The sequence below is a fragment of the Anolis sagrei genome, chromosome 5 (genome assembly GCF_037176765.1).
Source record: "Anolis sagrei isolate rAnoSag1 chromosome 5, rAnoSag1.mat, whole genome shotgun sequence".
Classification (NCBI taxonomy): domain Eukaryota; kingdom Metazoa; phylum Chordata; class Lepidosauria; order Squamata; family Dactyloidae; genus Anolis; species Anolis sagrei.
The window spans coordinates 141,401,029-141,423,403 of NC_090025.1; the positions used below are offsets into that span (position 1 = coordinate 141,401,029).

Genomic DNA, 22,375 nt, shown 5'->3' on the forward strand with positions numbered 1-22,375 from the left:
CGGGAGTCGGGCCGCGTGCCCCGCCCACTGGCTCTGAGAGGCTCCTCCCCGTTTTCCCTTCCCACAACAAACCTCCTCACCACCCTTGCTTTGCTTTCCTCATGGCTCCCAACCGCTCCCCTTGTCGGCTGCACCTAAAGGCATGGGCAAACTTCCCATGCACCTCCCACAATTATAAGAGCCTACATTGCTATATATTCCAGTTCAAAGCAGATAATGTGGGATTTTATCCAGCTGTATGGATAATCCAGTTCAAAGCAGATATTGTGGATTACTTGCCTTGATATTCTGGATTATATGGCTGTGTGGAAGGGCCCTTTGTAGTTTATTCGTTTAGTCTCTTCCGACTCTTCATGACCATGTTCCTGTCAGCCTTGACCACCCCCAGCTCCTTCAAGGTCAAGCCAGTCACTTCAAGGATGCCCTCTTCCTTTTTCCTTCCATTTTCCCCAGCATCATTGCCTTCTCTAAGCTTTCCTGTCTTCTCATTATGTGGCTAAAGGACTTCATCTTTGCCTCTAATATCCTTCCCTCCAATGAGTAGTCAGACTTTATTTCCTGAAGTGTGCCGTCACACCCAGACGCTATAACGTTAAAACTAAGATGTGCTTCTCTCTATCTGGGTGAACTGCTGGGGGTCTTTCTTTGAAGCAATAACTCAATACTTTCAGCAACTGATGCCAGTCAAGATATGAAAATAAACAAAATGTTTATTTCCAAAGTCCTTGGCAGACTTGGCACAGCTTGTTAAAGTTACAACACAAACAGTCAATTTGAGAAACCACGGAGATGTTCTTTCTTTTCCTTTTTCTTCAATTACTGAGGCAACCTTTCTCCAAATGGTAGAAAACATCCTGAGATGATTCACCCTAACCCTGAGCTGCTCTGGTTAGAAAGAACAGGTCTTCCCCTATCTAAGCACATAGTCAGTTTTGAAGATGAAGTAATGCTCAACAGCACTCAATACCTATTTCTCTCTATTTCTCAATAATTCAATTACTCAATTACTATCTCCATATCTTAATATCTCTCTCTCTATAACTCAATACCTATTCTATCTATCTATCTATCTATCTCAGTATCTCAATTGCTATTCTATCTTGATTGTACTCACAATGGGTTTTTCAGAGCTCCCTGCCAGACCAACAGCACATCTGAGGCTTTTTTTCTCAACTGAAGGAGGCAGGGGAGATTCCAAAATGGAGATCTCAACCCCAGGAAAAAGGACGGACTCCAATCCCAAAGAGATACTTTCTAAACTAAGCCCGCAGCCTGGCTTTCCAGGCTCTGATACTGTTTAACTTCCAGGGTGCTGCTGGGTCTGTAGCAACCCTGGGGAAATGCAAAGGAATGCTATCCCATGCACCTAAAAGGCAATGTAAACCATGCTCCTGGAAGATGGAACATGAAGTATGGACTGGTTGGATCTTCTCGCAGTTGGGACTCAGCCTGTGTTTCACCCAGAATCTGTTATAGTGTTTTCCCCTTCTAATGTTTCTGAGCCTGTCTTGGATGTCAATGAGGATGAGGTGCAAAATGGAGACACTTTGGACAATAAGGTTACTACAGACTCCGATCGAGAAGGGTCAGGGGAAAGGCTAAGCTCTCATGAGAAAATTCCAGGCTCGAGTTTGCAGCAAAGTTCACTCCCTTCTCCCGGCTCAAGTCTGAAAGATAAATTCACACCTGCAGCTAACGAAGAGGTAGATAAGACCAGTCGCAGGCTGGAAATTAGCCAGAACCATTGGGAGGCCCAATGTTTATGCAGGTCAGAAAGAATCCAGCAATTAAAGTCAAAGACGGGAGTAGAAATCAGTTTCTGGGACTTAAATTGAGCTCTTAGGAAATTTCCTTCAGACCAGGCATCGTTTGGTTTTCAAGTCAAGTCTTTTGGATATTCTTGTGGTCTAGGTTTCCTGGCTTTTCAAGTGGATTAGCAGTGGTTATGTTCATGGTTTTTATGAAAGGCATTTGATATTTCTTTGCATCTGGATTTAAACAGCAAGCTTTTGGGATCTTTGATATTATTCCTATGTTTGGACACAATTATTGTTTTTGTTTATTTTGCTTTTTACTTTTGGACTCTTATCAACTCTATATTCATCTCTTTTATTGGCTCCAATTGTTCTTCAAATAAAGATTACTCTTTTTCATCTAAGGTGTGGTGTAATTAATGATTAGAGGGTCCTGTTCCTACTCTGGGGTGCAACACTCACGGTCCAAGGCACTCTCAGAATTTTCCTCCAACACCACAGTTAAAAAGCATCTCTCTTCCTTTGCTCAGCCTTCCAGCTCTTCAAGGCCAATCCAGTCACTTCAAGGATGCCATCCATCCATCTTGCCCTTGGTCAGCCCCTCTTCCTTTTTCCTTCCTTTTCCCCCAGCATAATTGACTTCTCCAAGCTTTCCTGTCTTTTACTTTGGCTTTCCTGTGTGGCCAAAGTACTTCATCTTTGCCTCTAATATTCTTTCCAATGAGCATTCAGGCTTTATTTCCTGGAGTATGGACTGGTTTGATCTTCTTGTGGTCCAAGGCACTCTCCGAATTTTCCTCAAGTACCACAGTTCAAAAGCATCTCTCTTCCTTTGCTCAGCCTTCTTTACGGTCCAGCTCTCACATCTATTGGTTACTATGGAGAATACCATTGCTTTGACTATGCGAATCTTCATTGCCAGTGAGATGTCTCTACTCTTCACTATTTTATCGAGATTGGTCATTGCTCTCCTCCCAAGAAGTAAACGTCTTCTGATTTCCTGGCTGCAGTCTGCATACGCAGTAATCTTTGTGCCTAGAAATACAAAGTCTGTCACTGTCACCACGTTTTCTCCCTCTATTTGTCAGTTATCAATCAGTCTGGTTGCCATAATCTTTTTTTATGTTTAACTGCAATCCAGCTTTTGCACTTTCTTCTTTCACTTTGATTAGAAGGCTCCTCAACTCCTCCTCACTTTCAACCATCAAAGTGGTATCATCTACATATCTAAGGTTGTTAATGTTTCTTCCAGAAATGTTGACTCCAGCCTTGGAGTCATCAAGTTCTGCACATTGTATGATGTGTTCTGCGGCCCTAAGGGCCCTTAGACTTCTGGAGATTAGGGTTCAAATTCTTAATTAGCTGTACGCGAGTCACACTCTCTCAGCCTAAAAGGAAGGCAACAACAACCCCCTTCTGAGTGCATCTTGCCAAGGAAATCCAATGATTGGGATCACCACAAAGGCAATAAATAACAACAAACAGCCAAACACAAACATATTTTGTTCAATATACATTAAGGACACTAAACACTTTTAAAAAATAGTTTAAATTCACTAACATCCCCCCTATTTTAATGCTGTTTTAGGACTTGTATTTGCTTCAGTAAATGAAGCGCTTGGCTACAAAGTTAGCTTATTAAATTAATTGCTTACTTGAAATTACAATGACGATCCACATTTCTTAAGGGATCCAGTTCACTTCCAAATGCCACATCATTCATTGCTCTGTTCTTGGCACATTCCTATTGCTTTCTGCATGCATTCTGCACAATCAGGTAATTTAATCAGTTCAGTTCAGAGATGCAGCAGAATGAGCCACCGACTCACAAAGGAGGCTCTGAAGGGCTATGCCCTACCTATCAAAATAGCAACAAATGTAGTGCTGTAAGACTGAACTTCAAAGCACAAGGAAGAGTGTCTAGTTTTCACATTATGTTCTGAAACTCAGTGACAACCGTGTTGCCTTTAGATCAAAGCTCTGAAGACGTTAATGATTAGCCTTATCAATAGGGGGAGAAAGATACGGAATTTCTTTCCCCAAAATATTTAATTTTTTAAGAGAAAGATGTCTTTTTTGTCTTTTCAAAATGCCAGGAAAAGTGTCTTAAAGAGTACATCAATTTAACAAGCTGAGAATTTATTTATTTACAGTATTTATATTCTGCTCTTCTCACCCCGCAGGGGACTCATGGCAGATTATAACGCACATATACACGGCAAACATTCAATTGTATGTTAGACATACAACACATATATACAGACACAGAGGCAATTTATTATGGGTCCATCTCAACACTATAGAATTAATGCAGTTGGACTACTGTGACTCAGTGTTATGGGATGCTGGGAGTTGTTGTTTTACAGGGTCTTCAGCCCTCTCTGCCAAATAGTGCTGCAGCCTCACCAAACTACAACTCCCATGATTCCATAGCATTGAGTTGTGACAGTTAAAATGGTGTCAAACTGCATTACTTCTAGTGTAGCTACACCCTAGGAAGAAAGGCTATTAGATACAGTTAAAATAAGCATGAAATGCATGAAATGGGTAAATATATGTTGTGGAGATAATGGATTGAAAAAATATCAGTTGGAGTTGAATCTGTGGTCTTTTAGATGTGGTTGGTCTACAGTTTTCACCAATACTTAGCATTGGCTAATCGGGGCTGATTCAGTCTGGCCATATCTCAAGATCCAAATATTTACCAGTCTGCTATAGAAATTACACAGAACATGGCTAGAAAGGTTTTGCTCCCTTTCATTAAAGTAAAATTTAGAGGTGAAATTGATTGATTGGAGATCCAAGACAGAGAAAAGTCAGGCAATAGTTTTGATGGCTTTAAAGGCAGTTTAGATAAACTAATGGCAAACAAACATTTCACTGGCTTTTAGACACTGAGTTCAGAATACCAGATCGTATTACCTATTAGCAAGCACCATTGATCTCAGAATTTAATTCTCAGTATATATGCTTAGGATTACATTTGATAACTTTATATGAAAATGGAACTGGAGCTGAGGAGCTTCTACTATTATAGAGTCATAGAATTATAGAGTTGAAAGAGACCTCATGAGCCATCCATTCCAAGCCCCTGTCAAGAAGCAGGAAAATCACATTCAAAATTGCATTTATATCAATTGACAAATGGTGGAGTTATTTTGTCTTAATAATAATATGCTTTATTTATGGATAAAGTATTATGGATAATGATTTTAACAGGATGACATCGGTGATTATATGTTTTTAGAAAGGGCCATAGATGAAGCAATAGGAAAACAGGAGAGTTCCGTGGTTTTTGGTTTTTTGTAGTGTCAGGAGCAACTTGAGAAACTGCAAGTCGCATCTGGTATGAGAGAATTGGCCGTCTTCAAGGATGTTGCCCAGGGGATGCCTGGATGTTTTGATGTTTTACCATCCTTGCAGGAGGCTTCCCTCATGGCCCCACATGAGGAGCTGGAGCTGATAGAGGGAGCTCATCCACGCTCTCCCCGGATTCAAACCTGCAACCTGTCAGTCTTCAGCCCTGCCGGCACAGGGGTTTAACCCACTGCGCCACTGAGGGCTCCATATTTCCATGTTTAGCCTGCTCGATAACAGTCTATGAATGATGCAAAGCAACCGTACGGAAAGAGGAGGGACCAGGGGAAGTTGAAAAATAAACACACAGAGAAAACTAAATTTAAGGGTGAATTGATTTAAAAAGAAACAGCTTTCTTAACAATGCATCTATGTTCCAAAAGTATGGGGATGGATTTTGGTTGTTTGGATTAGAACGATGGAAGCTGTAATACAGTGAAATAACACTGTTGCTAGATTTTTTTATTGTTTGCAGCGCTCTGCTGGAGTAATTCTGCTTCTAGGCTTTCTCCTCTGGAGATCTTCAAAATATAGCAATCTTGCTCCCTTTTAAAACGAGTTCCTCCTCCACTTCTACTGTGCCAACAACTGTCACTATAAATATTCCACATGGCTCTGTAAACTACTGACAACAGATGAAAGCTATTATGTACATGATTGTTCTAAATATGAGAGGCTATTTCCTAACAGCCGACTGGCTGTTAGGAATTGTGGGAGTTGAAGTCCAAAACACCCGGAGGGCCGAAGTTGGCCCATGCCTATTGTAAAAGCACCACTTTGCCTGAAACTAAAGGCAGAAGCTTGAGGCGGGCTATTATCCACTTTGAAGTCTGCCGGCGGAGAAGAGCGGTGACTAGAAGGGTTCTGATTGGCTGGCGGCAGCAGGTGCCTCAATCCCCGGCCCAGAGCGGACCGTTCCATTGCCGGGAGAGGGGCGTGCCATCTGAGAGAGCGCGGAGCCTCCCATTCGAGGGAAAGAGGTTTCCCTCCACTTTCTCTCATGCCTCCCCCGTCGCGGCAACAATGCGCCCAACCCGGAACTCTAGCTTTCTCTGCCAGCTGCTGCTGCGAGCGCCTTGTTTCTCCTCCTCCTCCTCCTCCTGTTCCTGCTTCTTCGCATGGCTGCGTGGATCGGCATCCCAGGCGAATGGAGCTCGCGGAAGTCAGCCTGGCCGACGACGGAGGGCGCCGAGAAGCAGAGCCCGCCAAGGCCCGGCGTGGAAGCAGCGCAGACAGCCTGGAGGGCGAGGAGGAGGCGGAGGAGGAGGTGCGGAGGGCCAGCCGCGCCTCCTCGCTGGTCAGCGGACTCTTGACGGAGCTCTACAGCGCGGGGCGGTGGTCCTGGCACCGGGGAAGCGTGGACAGCTCCACCGAGGCTTCCGCCGGCTCCGACGCCTTTCCCAGCGGGCGCACCGAGTCCCGCGCCCTGCAGGAGCTGCAGCGGAGGCCCGGCCCCCGCCACCAGAGGCAGTACCTGGCCCGGAAAGGTGAGAGAGAGAGAGACAGAGAAGGAAGGGTGGGCGCCCGCGCAGTTAAGGCCCTGCTCCTCCTCCAGCCCTCCTTGGGCTTCCCAGATTTCCTCTTCCTTGGCCAATATGGCAAGGGAAGGGGACCTCTAGGGAAAAGTGGAAGGACAGTCTTATTATGGGAAAGTACTTTCTATGCCCCACCTCGGAGCTTAAGATCTTCTGGGGAGGCCCAGCTCTCGGCCCCGCCTTTGTCTCAAACACGTTTGGCGGGGACGAGGGACAGGGCCTTCTCGGTGGTAGCCCCCCGCCTGTGGAATTCGCTTCCCGGGGAAATTAGGACATTGACATCTCTCCTCACCTTTAGAAAGAAGGTAAAAATGTGGTTGTAGGGCCAAGCCTTGGAAGTGGATTTGGAAGCCTTGGAAGTGGATTTGGATAAGTTAAGTGGAGTAATCATCAGTATATGGCTAGGTAAATAGCCACCAGACTGGCAATAGCTAAACGTATCATAAGTATACTGTTTAATCTTTATTTCTTCATGTTCATGTTTTTAATTGTTATATTTGCTATTTTGTATTTTATGATGCGGCATTGAATTATTGCCAATTGGAAGCTGCCCTAAGTTCCCCTAGGGCAGTGGTTCTCAACCTGGGGTCCCCAGATGTTTTTGGCCTACAACTCCCAGAAATCCCAGCCAGTTTACCAGCTGTTAGGATTTCTGGGAGTTGAAGGCCAAAAATATCTGGGGACCCCAGGTTGAGAACCACAGCCCTAGGGGTTGAGCAAATCATCCAGTGGTTTTTGGGTTATGCTAATCCCACAAAGAAACATTACATTTTTATTTATTTAGAAGATATATATAACTCAGTATTGTAGCCAGAAAAAATTGGGTGTGCGTGTGTGAAAATTTCTTTTAGCGAATCATGAATAGTAACTCTATAAGACAAAATAATTTAAATAGCATGGTTTATTCTATATTTTATGTAGACTTAATTAAATCAATTTAATTTTTCTTCTCATAGACTTAGCATGGAGATTTGGTTAACCAGTTTAAATTAAATTAATGAGTAAACCAGTTTTTTTTTTAACTTGAAAAATTTTGGAATGGGAGGATTGAATCCCTACCCCGCTTCCCCAGCAACAGCCCTGTATAAACTTTCCCATAAAATAACTTAGAATCATAGAATCATAGAGTTGGAAAGACCTCATGGACCATCCAGTCCAACCCCCTGTCAAGAAGCAAGAAAATTGCCTTCAAAGCACCATCAAAAGATGGCCATCCAGCCTTTGTTTAAAAGCCTCCAAAGAAGGAGCTTCCACCACACTCCAGGACAGAGAGTTCCACTAATGAACAGCTCTCCATATTAGGAAGTTCTTCCTAAAGTTCAGGTGGAATCTCCTTTCCTGTAGTTTGAAGCCATTGTTCCACGTCCTAGTCTCCAGGGCTGCAGGAAACAAGCTTGCTCCCTATGACTTCCCTTCACATGGCCATCATCGTATCTCCTTTCATTCTTTTCTTCTGCAGGCTAAACATGCCCAGTTCTTTAAGCCACTCCTCATAGGGCTTGTTCTCCAGACCCTTGATCATTTTAGTCGCCCTCCTGTGGACACATTCCAGCTTGTCAACATCTCTCTTTAATTGCGGTGCCCAGAATTGGACACAGTATTCCAGGTGTGGTCTGACCAAGGCAGAATAGAAGAGCATGACTTCCCTGGATCTAGACAGCAGACTCCTATTTATGCAGGCCAAAATCCCATTGACTTTTTTAGCTGCCATATGTTTTATATCATGTGCTCAAGAGACAAAGATGAGGTAGACTAATTTTTTTAAATGTCAGGAGCGACTTTAGAAACTACAGGTTACTTCTGGTGTGAGAGAATTGGGCGTCTGCAAGGACGTCACCGAGGGGACACCCAGATGATTATGTTTTGCCATCCTTGTGGGAGGCTTCTCTCATGTCCCCGCATGGGGAGCTGGAGCTGACAGAGGGAGCTCAACCCACTTTCCCCAGATTTGAACCGTTGACCTGTCAGTCATCAGTCCTGCTGGCACAAGGGTTTAACTAGGCTAGGCCTATAAGTAAGGTATCAAAAACTATAATTTCGTAAAAGTTAAGTATTCCTTATTGGGAATTCCAGAATACTCCAAAATCATCCTAGTGGGTGGCCTTTTTTCTTCCTTGGCCAATAATTTTGTCTTCCTTGAGTAATAGTGCAAAGGAAAAGAAACCTCTAGGAAAGGAGGTACGAATCTTGGAAAAAAGCACAGTAAAGGGCCTGATTAACACATGTTGGGCATCCCGAAAGATTCCAGATTTATCCTCATGAGTGGTTGCTTTCTGATGATTCAGTGAGCACAAACTTTGTTTCACACGCACAATTATTTAAAATATTGTGTATGAAATTACCTTCAGACTGTGTGTATAAAGTGTAGATCAAGAAATTTCATGCATCCCATCTCCAAGAGATCTCATTCTGTATATTTAAGATACAGAATACTTCTGGCCATGAGCATTTCAAATTAAGATACTCAACCTGCATCTGGTTTCCTTAACCAAGAATATGGCCGCATCTTAGAGAAAAGGCAGTAAGCAGGAAGCAATTGCGCAGATAGGTATCAATGACGATCTGCCCATGTTGGCAGAGGACTGCTTTCTTTATTATTTATATGTTCCAGAAATAAGGGTTCAGTATAAGCCATACTAACTCCTATTGCCCTCCCAGTCCTTTGAGTACTTACACTTAGAGCTTAGCAAAGTGGTCTTTTTGCCATTAAAATTCACAATCTCTCCAAAATTGTAACTAGTGGCTGTACTGGCTGGATCTGAAAAAGCAACTTTTCCAAACTGCTTAAGTTAGGAGTTTCCTTGTCAACACAAGTTTTTCTTCTTTTTCCTTTTTTAAATGCAGTTCTTGTATTTCATGTGAAGATCCTGTTTTCTTTCTGCAAAACCTGTCTTTTTCCTTCAGCGTTTCCTTGTTCTTCTTCCAACTTTTTCTTAGCTATGCCATTGTTTGGAACCCTTTATCATATTTGTTCATCACTAAACAGCACTACACGACACACATTTTGTAAATCTACCTGTGGCGAATGATGACAGCATGATTAGAGGAGCAAAATGCCCAATTTTGTTTTCATTTTCCTCCCTTCTTCATCATCACCTTTAACGGGGAAGTAATATATGACTGGAGTGTGTTAAATTAAGATCTGGATTTGTGGTGATGACACGTCAACTGTGCCTCATTTAGTCAAAATGCCCCAAAGTTTCCAACAGTTTTAAAAAAGCCATAAATAGAAATATGGAATTAAGCCAAAACTTGCTTTGTCTTGCCATCATGTCTTTCCACCACATTCTTCAAAGTGTGTACAATATTCTGTAGCTGACAACTTCTTGTGCTAAGTAAATATTTACCAGAAAGAACTGTCTGAGGAGTTATCACATATCGCTTTACCTGCTGTTGATACTTATAATGACAACAGTTTATGTGACTTTGCATAATAGTTGGATTACTCAACTGGAATTTGCATGTTCAGCCAGTAGGCTGTTAGGAATTGTGGGAGTTGAAGTTCAAAACACTTGGAGGGCCGAAGTTTGCCCATGCCTGATCTATAAGGTTTGGATCTTAGACTGTGGCTTTCCAAAGGTTGCTGTATTCTGGTTCCTGTTATTACTGATCGTCCAGACTAGTGCTGAAAGTTACAAAGATAATCTGACCAATCTTGGGTAGCTCAGTTGAGATTAGAGGGTAATGTTACAGACACCAAAACAAATGGATACAGTTATTGTAAAAGCCACATTAAATCATTTGGGATTTTGCTCAGTGGTAGAATTTTTTGTTTTTCTGTTAGAAAAGTATGATATTAAATTAATGAGTGCCTCTGATTGACAGAGTCATTGGTGGGAATTATATCCTTTTGAAGAATGCCACAGGTGATATGTGGCACTCTTGGTGCATTCTTGTAATTATAATTAGACATGATAACTAGTGTTGTATAACAGCTGTTTTGCCTACTTATTGATTTATGGGCATCATAACTGTATATATTTTGTAACTTTCTTGACCTTTAACATCTTTTTGCAACAGAACAAACTGAGCCACAAATGTTCAGCTTCAGTTCTTTCCTTCCATACCAGATGTTAAATAATTGATGATTTACCTGTTAACGTTCACCATGCTCTTATTACCTAGATAACACTATATAACAAATTTTGTAAAACGATCTCTTCCTGGTTTGAAAGTGTTATTTCCTGTTTAATTGTGCAGTACTTACTTTCAAAGTGATTGTTATACTGCAGAAAATTTGTTTTTGTGGCTGTCACAAGCTATGTTGAATTGGTTGGGATGCTATGAGATATTAATTGAAAAACTATAGCAAAATATATTGCAGAATGTGCTGCAAAAACAAAGTTTTTGCAATTTAATAAACTTTTCCCATACTTTTATGACTGAACTAATCAGGAAATGACGTTTATAACACAGGAACAAAAATCATGTTACATAGTGTAATACATCACATTAGTGTGACTATAAAAATGTAGGTCTCTGCTCACCTGTGTTGCTTTAAACATAAAAGCTGAGGACTAGCATCTATGCTGTACAGAAATAAATTAGAAATAGGTTCAGACTGCATTTGTTTGTGTCATCTCTGCTGCAGCTTACATTCCTTTCTCCCTGCAATTCTTTTGAAAAATGTGATTCTCCGTAACAATTTGGGAATTGGGATTTATAACCTTTTAGAAAATCACTGGTCACTATGTCAGCAGAGTTTCAGAAGTGTTCCTTTTAATTACCCAAAAAACATCTATTCCAAAATATACTTGACTTTAAATCATGCTCTCAAGAGGCAAAAATAAGTAGCCTTCTTTAAAAGTTACATAGTTGGTTTACTCATAAACTTCATGTATTCAGCATACAAGTACTTTGCATATCAATCCAGTTACAAGTAGTTTTTCTGTGTAGGTAACACAAGGCATCTTCCTTAGAAACAACAGTCCATAGTCCAAAGCATCTCTCTGTTCCAAGAACCTAATAGAGTCTCTGTCTAGTCTCTAAGAATACTTCTATTCCTACAGTCTTCTAAATGGCATACTGAGATCTAAAATGGAGTCTGAGTTATGAACATGCCCAGTTCTGATCACATGATCTGCAGCCCCTCCCACAACAAAGAGTTAAAGTAAAATTGCAAACCAATACACACATATACAATACAGTAAGCAATTATATACATAGCAAATAACTAGTGGAGGCTCCGAACATGAAAAAAATCAACAGTCTCATGTCACAGTGCTTATGAGGAAGGTTTGTAGGAGCTCACAAAAGTTAAACAGCCAATTATTTTTTACATTTCTTCAGTCATTTCGTAGATTTAACTGATAATATCTATTAGATGAAAGAGCTGAATATGGCCTCTCGGAATATTTCTCATTTGATTTCACATCCTTTTCTTATGTTGAGTGGCCTAGTTAATCCTATTTCCCTTTCTTGCCAATTTCTAATTTGCGTAGCAATCTATTCTTTAGTCTTTGGCTGTACTTACAATAGTGAAACACATTCTCTTCCATTTAGACCTAGTTGTCCCTAGTTGTTAGCTTTCTGGTTTGCTTTCTCCTGCAATTCAGCTTTTAAAACCATCTCTCCAGTTCATGTTTTTGAATCTTGTTGTCTGAAGTTTTGACTTGCCAGCGGGAACATTTATTTAATTCATAAATCATACATTACAATTTAATTGTATGTTCATTCTTATTAGAAAGCAAACCAAAACACGATTATTTTCTTGCCCACTTGGTAGAACAAGAAAAGCTCTCAATGTTCAATTAGCGCATTTAGTCAAAATTATATATTATTTTCAAGTTTAACAGCTTTTATTTTTTTAATATATCTGATCATCCATTTAATATACTCAATTATGTGGTATCTCCCTAGCAGTAACATAAATCTACATGATGTCCCAGGGACAAAGGGAAGCAGATGATTTATTCTAATCTTCAGTAAGATTTTTTTTATTGGGGATAGTATTTATATTACCAACCACAAGTCTGTTTCACCCTCAATAAGACCTGTAAGGGCTTGTAGTATAATGGGAGCAGCTTGACTTCAAATGTCAGGAAAGCTCCATTTGACCATAGGAGAAGAAATAGGTGGAGACGACAGACGTAGCAACATAATAAAGCAGCAAATGACAGAAGTAGTCTCCATGATGGAAGGTAGACTATGTGTTTCTTGCCAAAAAAGGCTGGATGTTCTTTGGGAGCACTTTGGGTGGAAGCAGATCCCAGGACCGTAGGCACCAAACAGGCAGGGGCAGATGTCAAGAACGTTAGAACTTGCTCAAGCATCTCAACCAGAGATTTCTAAACATTTCATTTCACTTTTTAGACTTGCAACATTTTGCAAAATGGTAATTTGGTTTTGCTTGCAAACCGGAGGCTAAACCAACTTCTTAGATGAGATATGGACACATATATACATTGTGATAACAAAATATATGGGGACACACCATATCTCATGAAAACGTTTGATTTATATTTTTTAAAATATGAGATTTTAAAGATAATAACACACATTTCTAATATTTTTGTCATTTTGGAGTCACAATACTAATATTAATAACATTACTACTACTGAGTGGCACCTTTGCTGCATACAAATGCATACCAGTTGATGTTGTGTATTTCACATAGACTCACGTGACACACCTACAAATTGGAACTCACATACTAAGGTGTTGCAACATACACTTTGTAAAGCTCTGATCTAAACAAAGATAAAAGTAATTTGTCTTTTCAGGAGAGAAGTAAAAATGTTCCATGAGGCTGTTTGCAGGGACAAAACACAGATTTTAGGAATGTAGGGTTGTAGGAGCACAGAAACGGTTGCCCTTTTTTCCATTAAGAGACTCAGGCAGGTAACTCTGGAAGAGAAAGTAAGGCACCATGAGATAAAAGTTTCCAGCCTATTTCACCAGATACCTTAAGGCAGCGTTTCTCAACCTGGAGGTTGGGACCCCGGGAGGGCTGGGGGGTTGCGAGGTGGTTTCAAAGGGGTCGCCAAAGGCCATCAGAAAACATATATTTTTGATGGTCTTAGGAACCCCTTTGGCAGAGAAGGCTGAGGATCTCTCCACCTGTACTTCTCTTCCTTTTTGGAAACAGATGCTGAATCCTCCCACCAAAAGCCCTCCTCTGCTGTGATTGGCTGGCCTCTCATCCAAGGGGAGGGCTGATTCTGAGACTCCAAGCAGGGAGGGAGCACAGGCATGCCCAATTCTACCATTGGTAGGGCTCAGAATGCTCTTTGATTGTAGGTGAACTATAAATCCCAGCAACTATAACTCCCAAATGTCAAGGTCTATTTTCCCCAATCTCCACCAGTGTTCATATTTGGGCATATTGAATATTTGTGCAGGTTTCGTCCAGACCTGTCATTGTTTGCGTCCACACTGCTCTCTGAATGTAGGTGAGCTACAACTCCAAAACTCAATGCCCACCAATCCTTCCAGTATTTTCTGTTGGTCTATGTGCCAAAGTTGGTTCAATTCCATCGTTGGTGTTGTTCTGAATGCTCTTTGATTGTAGTAACTATACATCCCAGGAACTACAAATCCCAAATAACAAAATCAATCCTCCTGACCTCACCAGTATTCAAATTTGGGTGAATTGGGTATTTGTGCCAAATTTGGTCCAGTGAGTGAAAATACAACCTGCATATTAGATATTTACATTACGATTCATGACAGTAGTAAAATTACAATTATGAAGTAGCAATGAAAATAATTTTATGGTTGGGGGTCACCACAACATGAGGAATTGTATTAAGGAGTTGTGGCATTAGAAAGATTGAGAACCACTGCCCTAAAGGAAATCTGGAGGATACAGCAGATGGATCTTGGGATTGGTGGTGAAACAACATCTCACCATCCTGTTCTTTCTTATGATTTGAATCTCAGCAGTTGGACTGCTTAGAAAAGATGTGGGAATCATGCATCTCTCAAGATGCAAATCTAAAAACACCTCACTATTTGCAGAGCTGACAAGGATTCCTGGAACTTGCAGTCCAACAATATCTTGTGAGCTGCATTATTCCCTCCCTATCTTAAAATGAAGAAAAGCAGTCCTTCAGGAATAAGCTGTTACTATATCCGATCAAAAGTTAAACTTTAACAATAAATTGGCAGATGCTCTGTGCTTGCTACACCCATTCAAGAAAGAACATCTGGATCCACCGCTGCAGCTGAGAAAGTGGGGGCTGCCATCATGCTCTCCCGGCTGCTGAGGGAGCACCAGGTGAAGCAGGGCAAGAGGAAAGAGCTGCAAGAATGGTGGCGACGGGAGACCATTGCTGAAGCCACTTGCGTAACAGAAGCTTTGGTTGACCACTTGAATGTAGGGATTGCACAGGCTTATGTAAACCAAAGGAAGCTTGACCATGAAGTGAAGACACTGCAGATCCAGGCGGCTCAGTTTGCTAAGCAGACAGGCCAGTGGATCAGCATGGTGGAAAAGTTCAACCAGGTTTTGAAGGGAATTGGTGATGTGGAAAACTGGGCTCGTAGCATAGAGATGGATATGCAGACCATTGCCACCACACTGGAGTAAGTTTACAAGGGGCAGCTGCAGCCTTCCACGTCTTAAATGGACACTTGCCTGTCAGTCCTTGGCACCTGCAGAGCTTGGATTCCTTCTCCCATTCTCTTTTGATAGCCAATGGCAGTAAAGGGGCAAGCTGTTTATCTGCAAGCAATTGCTACATATCTGTGGCTGCATTTTAGAGTAGGGAAAGAGATCCCTCCTCTCCTGCCTCAGCTGCTGTTGGGAATGTGGTTGTTTTTCTTCTGCGCAAGTGAGGCAATGTCTTGTTTCAGGAGAAACAAAAACAAGAGCTGGATGGAGTGAGGCGAAAACAGTATTCACATTGTTTGCATTGATCTTTGCTGTAAAGCTGGAAACAATTGAATAAAAACAGACAGTTTGAACACACACACACACAAAGAAAGAAAATCTGAAAGCTGATGCTCTGCATGTCTTCCTATCTGCCTCTGCCAAATGCGGCTCAGTTCGGTGCCTTATTACCTTTGTTCATTGTTGGTTCAGTTCTTCAATTGTAAAAGATGGAGTGGGAGTACTTCTTGGTGCTGTAGGAAGGTTCTCCTGTGCTAGGGAACAATGCCAAATGGAAAAAGGTGAGCATTTCTTTTGAACTTTAAAAAAAACCCTTTCCAGATGCCAAGCACAGATCTCCCTGAAGCTACCTGCCTGGTATTGCCTTTTCAAATCCCTTTTCCAGGATCCGCTCTGCCTGCAAGTTGTATGCACAAGTGTTAAAAACAAAAAAGTATAGCTGTTTTGATTCCACATTGCACAACAATGGTCCAGGTATTCAAAATTTCAGTTTGAATTTTGGATCCAGATAAGATTGGCTTGGGTGTGGCTTGATTTAGATTGAATTGGATATAGACCCAGGTTGCTGAATCAAACTTTGAACTTTGCCAGAGGTCCTGTGCACAATCCTACCATCGACGCCAACTCTATTGAATGTCATTTCCCCTGTTCTTTGTTGTTTCCTTCCTGGCTAGCAATCTATACCGCTGTTACTTCTGTCTCCAAATCAGAGTCCAGAGTTAGGATCAAAGAGATAGGGCTTGTGTAGGACATTCAGTACAATAATTATTCTGTGTTACTGATTGCAGATATATCTCTTCCCAAGTTTGTTTCAGCTGATTCCATAAACAATATCAAGTGTTCATTTGAAAGATGATTTTTTATTTCTGCTTTTACCCACTAGAGGGTGCCTTGTGTATAGTGTATATTATATTGACAAAATTGATCGTTTCAAGCGCAGTTCTACTATTCATCTAGTGAAGCAGATTTCTATAACTGTTTAAATATCATGGTTGCATTGTTATTAAAAAACAGTTTCCATATTGCTGTAATGTTTTTTTTCTAAAACTTTGTTGAATGAAGCATGATCATTTTGTATATCATTTGTTTAAGAGCAAAGTTACAATGGTGATGAACATACTATATTGTCTATAATATAGCCCATACTACAATGGCAGGGAAGGCTAAAGACTTTGTAAAACTACAACTCCCATGACTCCATAAAATTACAACATCCATTATTCCATAGCATTGAGCCATGGCAGTTAAAGTGGTGTCAGACTACATTAATTGTACAGTGTAGATGCACCCTTAATCTCATTGAATTCTCTGTGGACATATGTAGAATTGTATTGTATGTCACAATCAAATAGATATTTCAAACATTATAATAAATGAAGAATTTGTAATACTTCGTGCTTTTGTTATGCTTTTAAATGGCATTGGGAAAAAGTGAATAGAATGTGAAGAAAAATCGGATACTGCAGTATCATCTTGCAAACAGTTCAATATGTATAAAAATTCAATTTTACAGTGGCATTCATTGTGTAGTACATAGTCCGAACACTGAGAATAATTGGAAAATGCATACCTAATGGTATCAAATCAGAGGAACTTCTGAAGCAATTCTGATTACTTCTTTTTGATTACATTTTTTGATTTTTGTTTTGTTCAGCTATATTTTAGATTTCATATGAAACATTGATTAGGATAGTTTTGGGCAGAGTGGTATTAAGATGTGGCACCTTATGAACTCTTCCAAACATGCTGGATTTTTTCTCTAGAATATGCATTTATAAAATAAGGTCCATTTGATGCATCATGTTGCTATAGCTGGGATGTAATGGGTTTTTTAGTTGCAGGTTTTCACCACTGGGCTCATTTTATTTTAATTTTTTGCTGACAGATTTGAGTGAGCTGACTACGATAATACGAGAGCTGAATTATACAATCTGTGTTCAGTCATCAAAGCTACTTCGCCTTCTGAAACAAAAGGATAGGCTTTCGCATAAAGTACAGAAGAACTGTGATATTGTAACAGCCTGTTTGCAAGCGGTTTCCCAAAAACGACGTAAGTACTGTTTATTTTTGTTAATTCAGGAGTGCTGAAATCTTGTCTCTAAATGGACTTTTGCTGTTGTTGTATTTTCAAAGTGCATTTTGGTACATGTATCTGGTTTCTATAAACATGCGTTTTGGCAAAAGATGCAGGAAAGAGTCATTCTGAGTTGAAATTTTGTGCTATATTCAACACAAGTATCATAAATACATTTCTCTTTGTAAGGTTTGTACCATATTGTCTATAAAAAACATCTGTTTACAGATAGTAACATGCAATTTTAGTTTTTTTAATGGGAATAATTGTAGTTTTGGAAAATGGCATTCATAGCCTTTTGGAAAAGCATGACCTTTTAGAGATCAAAATCTTTTGGGAAACCAGAAATCTCCATAGCCTTTTGGTGAATCTTCTCCTTGGTGGTAAATATCCACTACTATTCATATAAGCTCCTGCAAAGGATCATTACCTTGTTGTGGTGCTGGATATTGAGTATCTCAGTGACACCATGAGTTGAAGGGACACCCAAGATGGGAAGGTCATGGCAGAGAGGTTGGACTAAATATGATCTCCGGGGAAGGTAATGGCAACCCACCCTAGTATTCTCATCATGAAAACTAAATGGATTAGTACAACCAGAAATATGGCTGGTCTATGAGGTCACAAAGAGTTGGAAGCGACTAAACGAATAAATGACAACAAATTCATTCAAGTCAAATTCGGTTTCTCAGCTGTCAGACTGATATCTCCAATTATCTCTTTGAACTGTTAGGAATAAATATATACCAATGCACCAAATATATAGCATATTTTCAGAAGTGTTATTTCAGGGCCTTTCCATACAGCCCTGTATCCCAGAATATCAAGATAGAAAATTCTACATTACCTGATTTGAACTTGAATATATGGCAGTGTGGACTTAGATCAAAGCAGTTCAAAGCAGATATTGTGGGATTTTTTACCTTGATATTCTGCATTATATGGCTGTGTGGAAGGGCCCTCAGTTGCCCAAAAAACATCCTTAAAATATATTTGGTTTAAATCATGCTCTCAAGAGACAAAAATACAGTAGACTTCATTAAAAGTAACATATCACAACCTTCACGTATTTAGCATACAGGTACATAGCTTGTCAATCCAGTTACAGATAGAGTTGAAGTAGTTTCTCTGTGCAGATAACACAGGGCATCTTACACTCTTAACAGTCCAAAGTCTAATAGCATCTCTGAGAGTCTAATGGAGTCTACAATCTGAGAGTCTTAACGGCGTCATATGGTCTATAGTCCCTTCCAGAACATAGAGTTAAGGAAAACTGCATACCAACACACATATATACAATATAGCAAGCAAACTGAATTACATATATAACAAATAACTAGGATAGGAGGCTTGTAGAAGATTGCTATTTCCAACATGAAGATTTCAAAACTGCTGCACTGAATGTAATGGGACTTATTTCAAAGTAAACACACACAGGATCAGATTATATGTTTTTTTTGTTTCATTTCTTTTGATTTCCCCCCTAAAAGTTGTAATTCTTAAGCTACAAAAAAAAAAAACTATTTAGATTGAAACAGTGTTTAAGGCTCTAGTTCTATACAGGTTGAGTATTGCTTATTCTAAATGCTTGAGACAAGAAGTGTTTTTAATTTCAGATTTTTAATTTTGAAGGGAGGTTTTGGAATATTTAGGTGGGTTAGGACCCAAGTCTAAATACAAAATTCATCTATATTTCATATATGTACACCATTTACATATAGTATGAAGGTAATTTTATACATAATATTTTAATTAGTTTTGTTCATGAATCAAAGTTTGTGCATACCAGAAAGCAAAGGTGTCTCATCTATCTGTGTGAACAATTTCGGATAGTGAAGTATATTGGATATTGGAGTTCTGAATAAGATATGCTTAACCTTAACATAGGGGCTGCGGTGGGGCTGCAGGTTAAACCACTGAGTTGCAGAACTTGCAGACCAAAAGGTTGGCGGTTCGAATCCATGGAGTGGGGTGAGTTCCCACTGTTAGCCCCAGCTTCTGCCAACCTAGCACTTCAAAACATGTAAATGTGAATAGATCAATAGGTACTGCTCTGGCAGGAAGGTAACGGCGCTCTGACCACATGATTTTGGAGGTGTCTATGGACAATGTTGGCTCTTTGGCTTAGAAATGGAGATTAGCACCACCCCCCAGAGTTGGAAACTTTTACCTTTATCGTTAACCTTGACATGTTTGGAAATAAGTTGCATTAAACTCAGGCTTACTTCTGAGTAGACATGCCTCGGATTTAATTCTAAAACAATGAAATGATATTTGAAACATGTGCAAATTCAGCTTCAGCAATGTTTTCATTAATATCCTGAAATTTTAAAACATACCCTGCTTAAGAACCCAACCGATTATTGACTACAGAATAGATGATTTGAAGACCAACAGATTTGGTACAACATAAAAAATACTAACAATGAAGTAGCTATTAATAAGTTCATACCAAGTTCATAAGTTTTAAAGGATTTCACTTTGGCTGGATTGTACCCACAGGGAGATACAATCCAGGGAGTAGAATAGTTGCTTAGTGGTGTGCCATTGGTTGCTATATATGTGTAAGTGTTAGGTAGATCAAATTAGTACTGTTTGGTTAGTAGATAATAATATTGATAGCAATATTATGTATAAAATGCCTCACACAACTTGTTGTCTCCAGAAACGTTCTAAAGCTAACATTCTTTGTCTTGTATCTTTTCCATTAACATGCAGCACGGCAGTGTACTATACCCAGGTACAGTAAATGGCGTAGCATGAACATGGTGCTGAACTGATATTTTGATTGCATGCAATTCAGAAGTTAATTATGCCTCAGGGCACTTTTTGAGGTACAGCTATTAAGGTTCTCCTTTTCCGGTTAGCAGATGAAAAAGAGGAAATTATCTGCTTCCAAGTGAAATAGTTGCTTAGGATTGGATGCAGCACAATCCTATGCATGGAAGTAAGAATCACAGAGTTAACTGAGGCATCTTTCAGGAAAGTATGCCTAAAACTGAAATCTAAGTGTCAGATTATGTTTAGAGCTTGTGTCCTTCATCAAGGACTGAATAATATGCAAATGCTCTAAAGGCAGAGGGAGGAATGTGTAGTTCTCCAGATGTTGTTTGACTGCAAGTTGCATCCTCACTTATCCTGAACCATGTCCTGTGCAGTGTTTTCCTTTAAAGTACCACGGAGGTGTGCCATGTTAATTGTGAAGGATGCTTGCATGCATTTGGCACCGTTCAAAGAGGAATTAAATCCATGTATGCATGCTGATTTATTTGGCTTTGAAATACATGTATAAAGCAGAATCTTATGAATGTGAATATGTATGTTTAAAAATTATAATATAAAAATGTTACGTCTGGCTATCAAAAGTCTCATTCTATGGGTTTTCATTACTCATAAGGCAAAGGAAATTGGCCTGATTTTCTCCATGCGTTGGAAGCAAATGGCTGTTCTGGGGAACCAAATCTATTCATGTAAGTTCCTGTCAATGATAGCCAAACCTCACTGGGAGTAATGGAAGCGGACTAAGCTCACCAAAGCTGAGAGTTGACCAAAAATGAAGCCAGCTTCATTACATTTGCTACCCAGTATCTTTCCTTGCAAGGTCCAAATATACCTTGTATGTCCTCACTGATTGAGAGAAGTGGAGTGACCATGTTCATCCAAATAATTAACAGACCTCTGAACAAACCTCTGAGGATGCCTGCCATACATGCAGGTGAAACATCAGGAGAGAATACTATTGAAAAATGGCCATACAGCCTGAAAAACTCACAACAACCCAATTACATTGTCTCTATTCCCTACAAGATTTTTGAACGCTGAACTCTCAAGCTTCTAAATGATATGAGAAAGTGATAGAGAAAAGGAAGGCTTTTTGAGGTAGAACTTTCCCTCAAGCTCTTGAAAAATGGTCTCCCTGTTGTAGTTCAGCCTGTGATTGTGTCTGATGTCAATGGGGATGGGGGTTTTCCCGAGCATGAGTCAAGTCCAGGCCTTGCTGAATGCTTCCCATGTAGATTCCCAAGGTCAAATCCCTGAAAGAGGTCCACAGCAGCCTTTCTCTGAGAAACTGCCTTCTGAGGATGATTTGTCAGGTGCAGAATTTAATGAGATTGAAGATCGAAAACAAGACTTTTGTAAACTAAGGTCAGCCCATATGCTAGAAAAGAGAGATAAGAAAACCTTATCTGTTTGTAAAGGCAAACAGAATGTTTTCCTTTCATTTGATGAGACAGAAAAAGCTTTATATGAGATGGAGAAAGGATTTTAGCTCAGTCTCATCATCATGACAGTCTTGTTTCTAAGTGGATTTCTAGTTTCAAGTTTCAAGTTTTGACAGGATCATGTTGTGGGTATTGCATCTCCATACTGTCTTGTTCTTTTGGATTTTGCATACTTGCATCTTGAGTTTTTGTCTTTGTACCTTGAAGTTCACGAACTATTTGTTACCTTTAGATATTACTGCTTTGGACTATACTGTTTCTATCATTTTTATTGCTTTGCTTACATATGCCCTTCAAAAAACTGTTTGCTGATTTTACTATACTGGTGTGGTGTTTAAGGACAGAGGTGTTCCTGCTCTGGGATACAACACTCCCATAATTTGAATTCCAAAACGTGATAATCTTGAAGGAGATGAAGATATTCTAATATTAAGCAAGAGGCACAAAATTATAATCTGTTATAGTTTGGTTTTATTAGCATTTATTAGATATTAATGTACATATCTAGAAATTGTAATGATGTGACATGGTTTTGTACATGGCTATTTAACTTTGGATTCTGGGGACTGTAGTCCAAATTAATTATACCCTTTCACCT

General features: G+C 39.9%; 1 protein-coding gene and 1 pseudogene across 2 annotated transcripts in view; both read left to right on the forward strand.

The window, feature by feature from the left end:
- Positions 1-6,096: 6,096 nt before the first annotated feature.
- TBC1D30 (TBC1 domain family member 30) overlaps positions 6,097-22,375 on the forward strand; it is a 65,181-nt gene continuing 48,902 nt past the window's right edge. Inside the window, exons 1-2 of one of the 2 annotated variants that reach the window (XM_067469087.1) lie at positions 6,097-6,598; positions 17,366-17,530. In XM_067469087.1, the coding sequence (XP_067325188.1) occupies positions 6,112-6,598; positions 17,366-17,530 (652 nt within the window). In that variant the 5' untranslated portion in view covers positions 6,097-6,111. The remainder of the gene's footprint in view (positions 6,599-17,365; positions 17,531-22,375) is intronic. The other variant, XM_060777522.2, reaches the window with a different exon arrangement.
- LOC132775536 (biogenesis of lysosome-related organelles complex 1 subunit 1 pseudogene) lies at positions 14,807-15,354 on the forward strand (annotated as a pseudogene).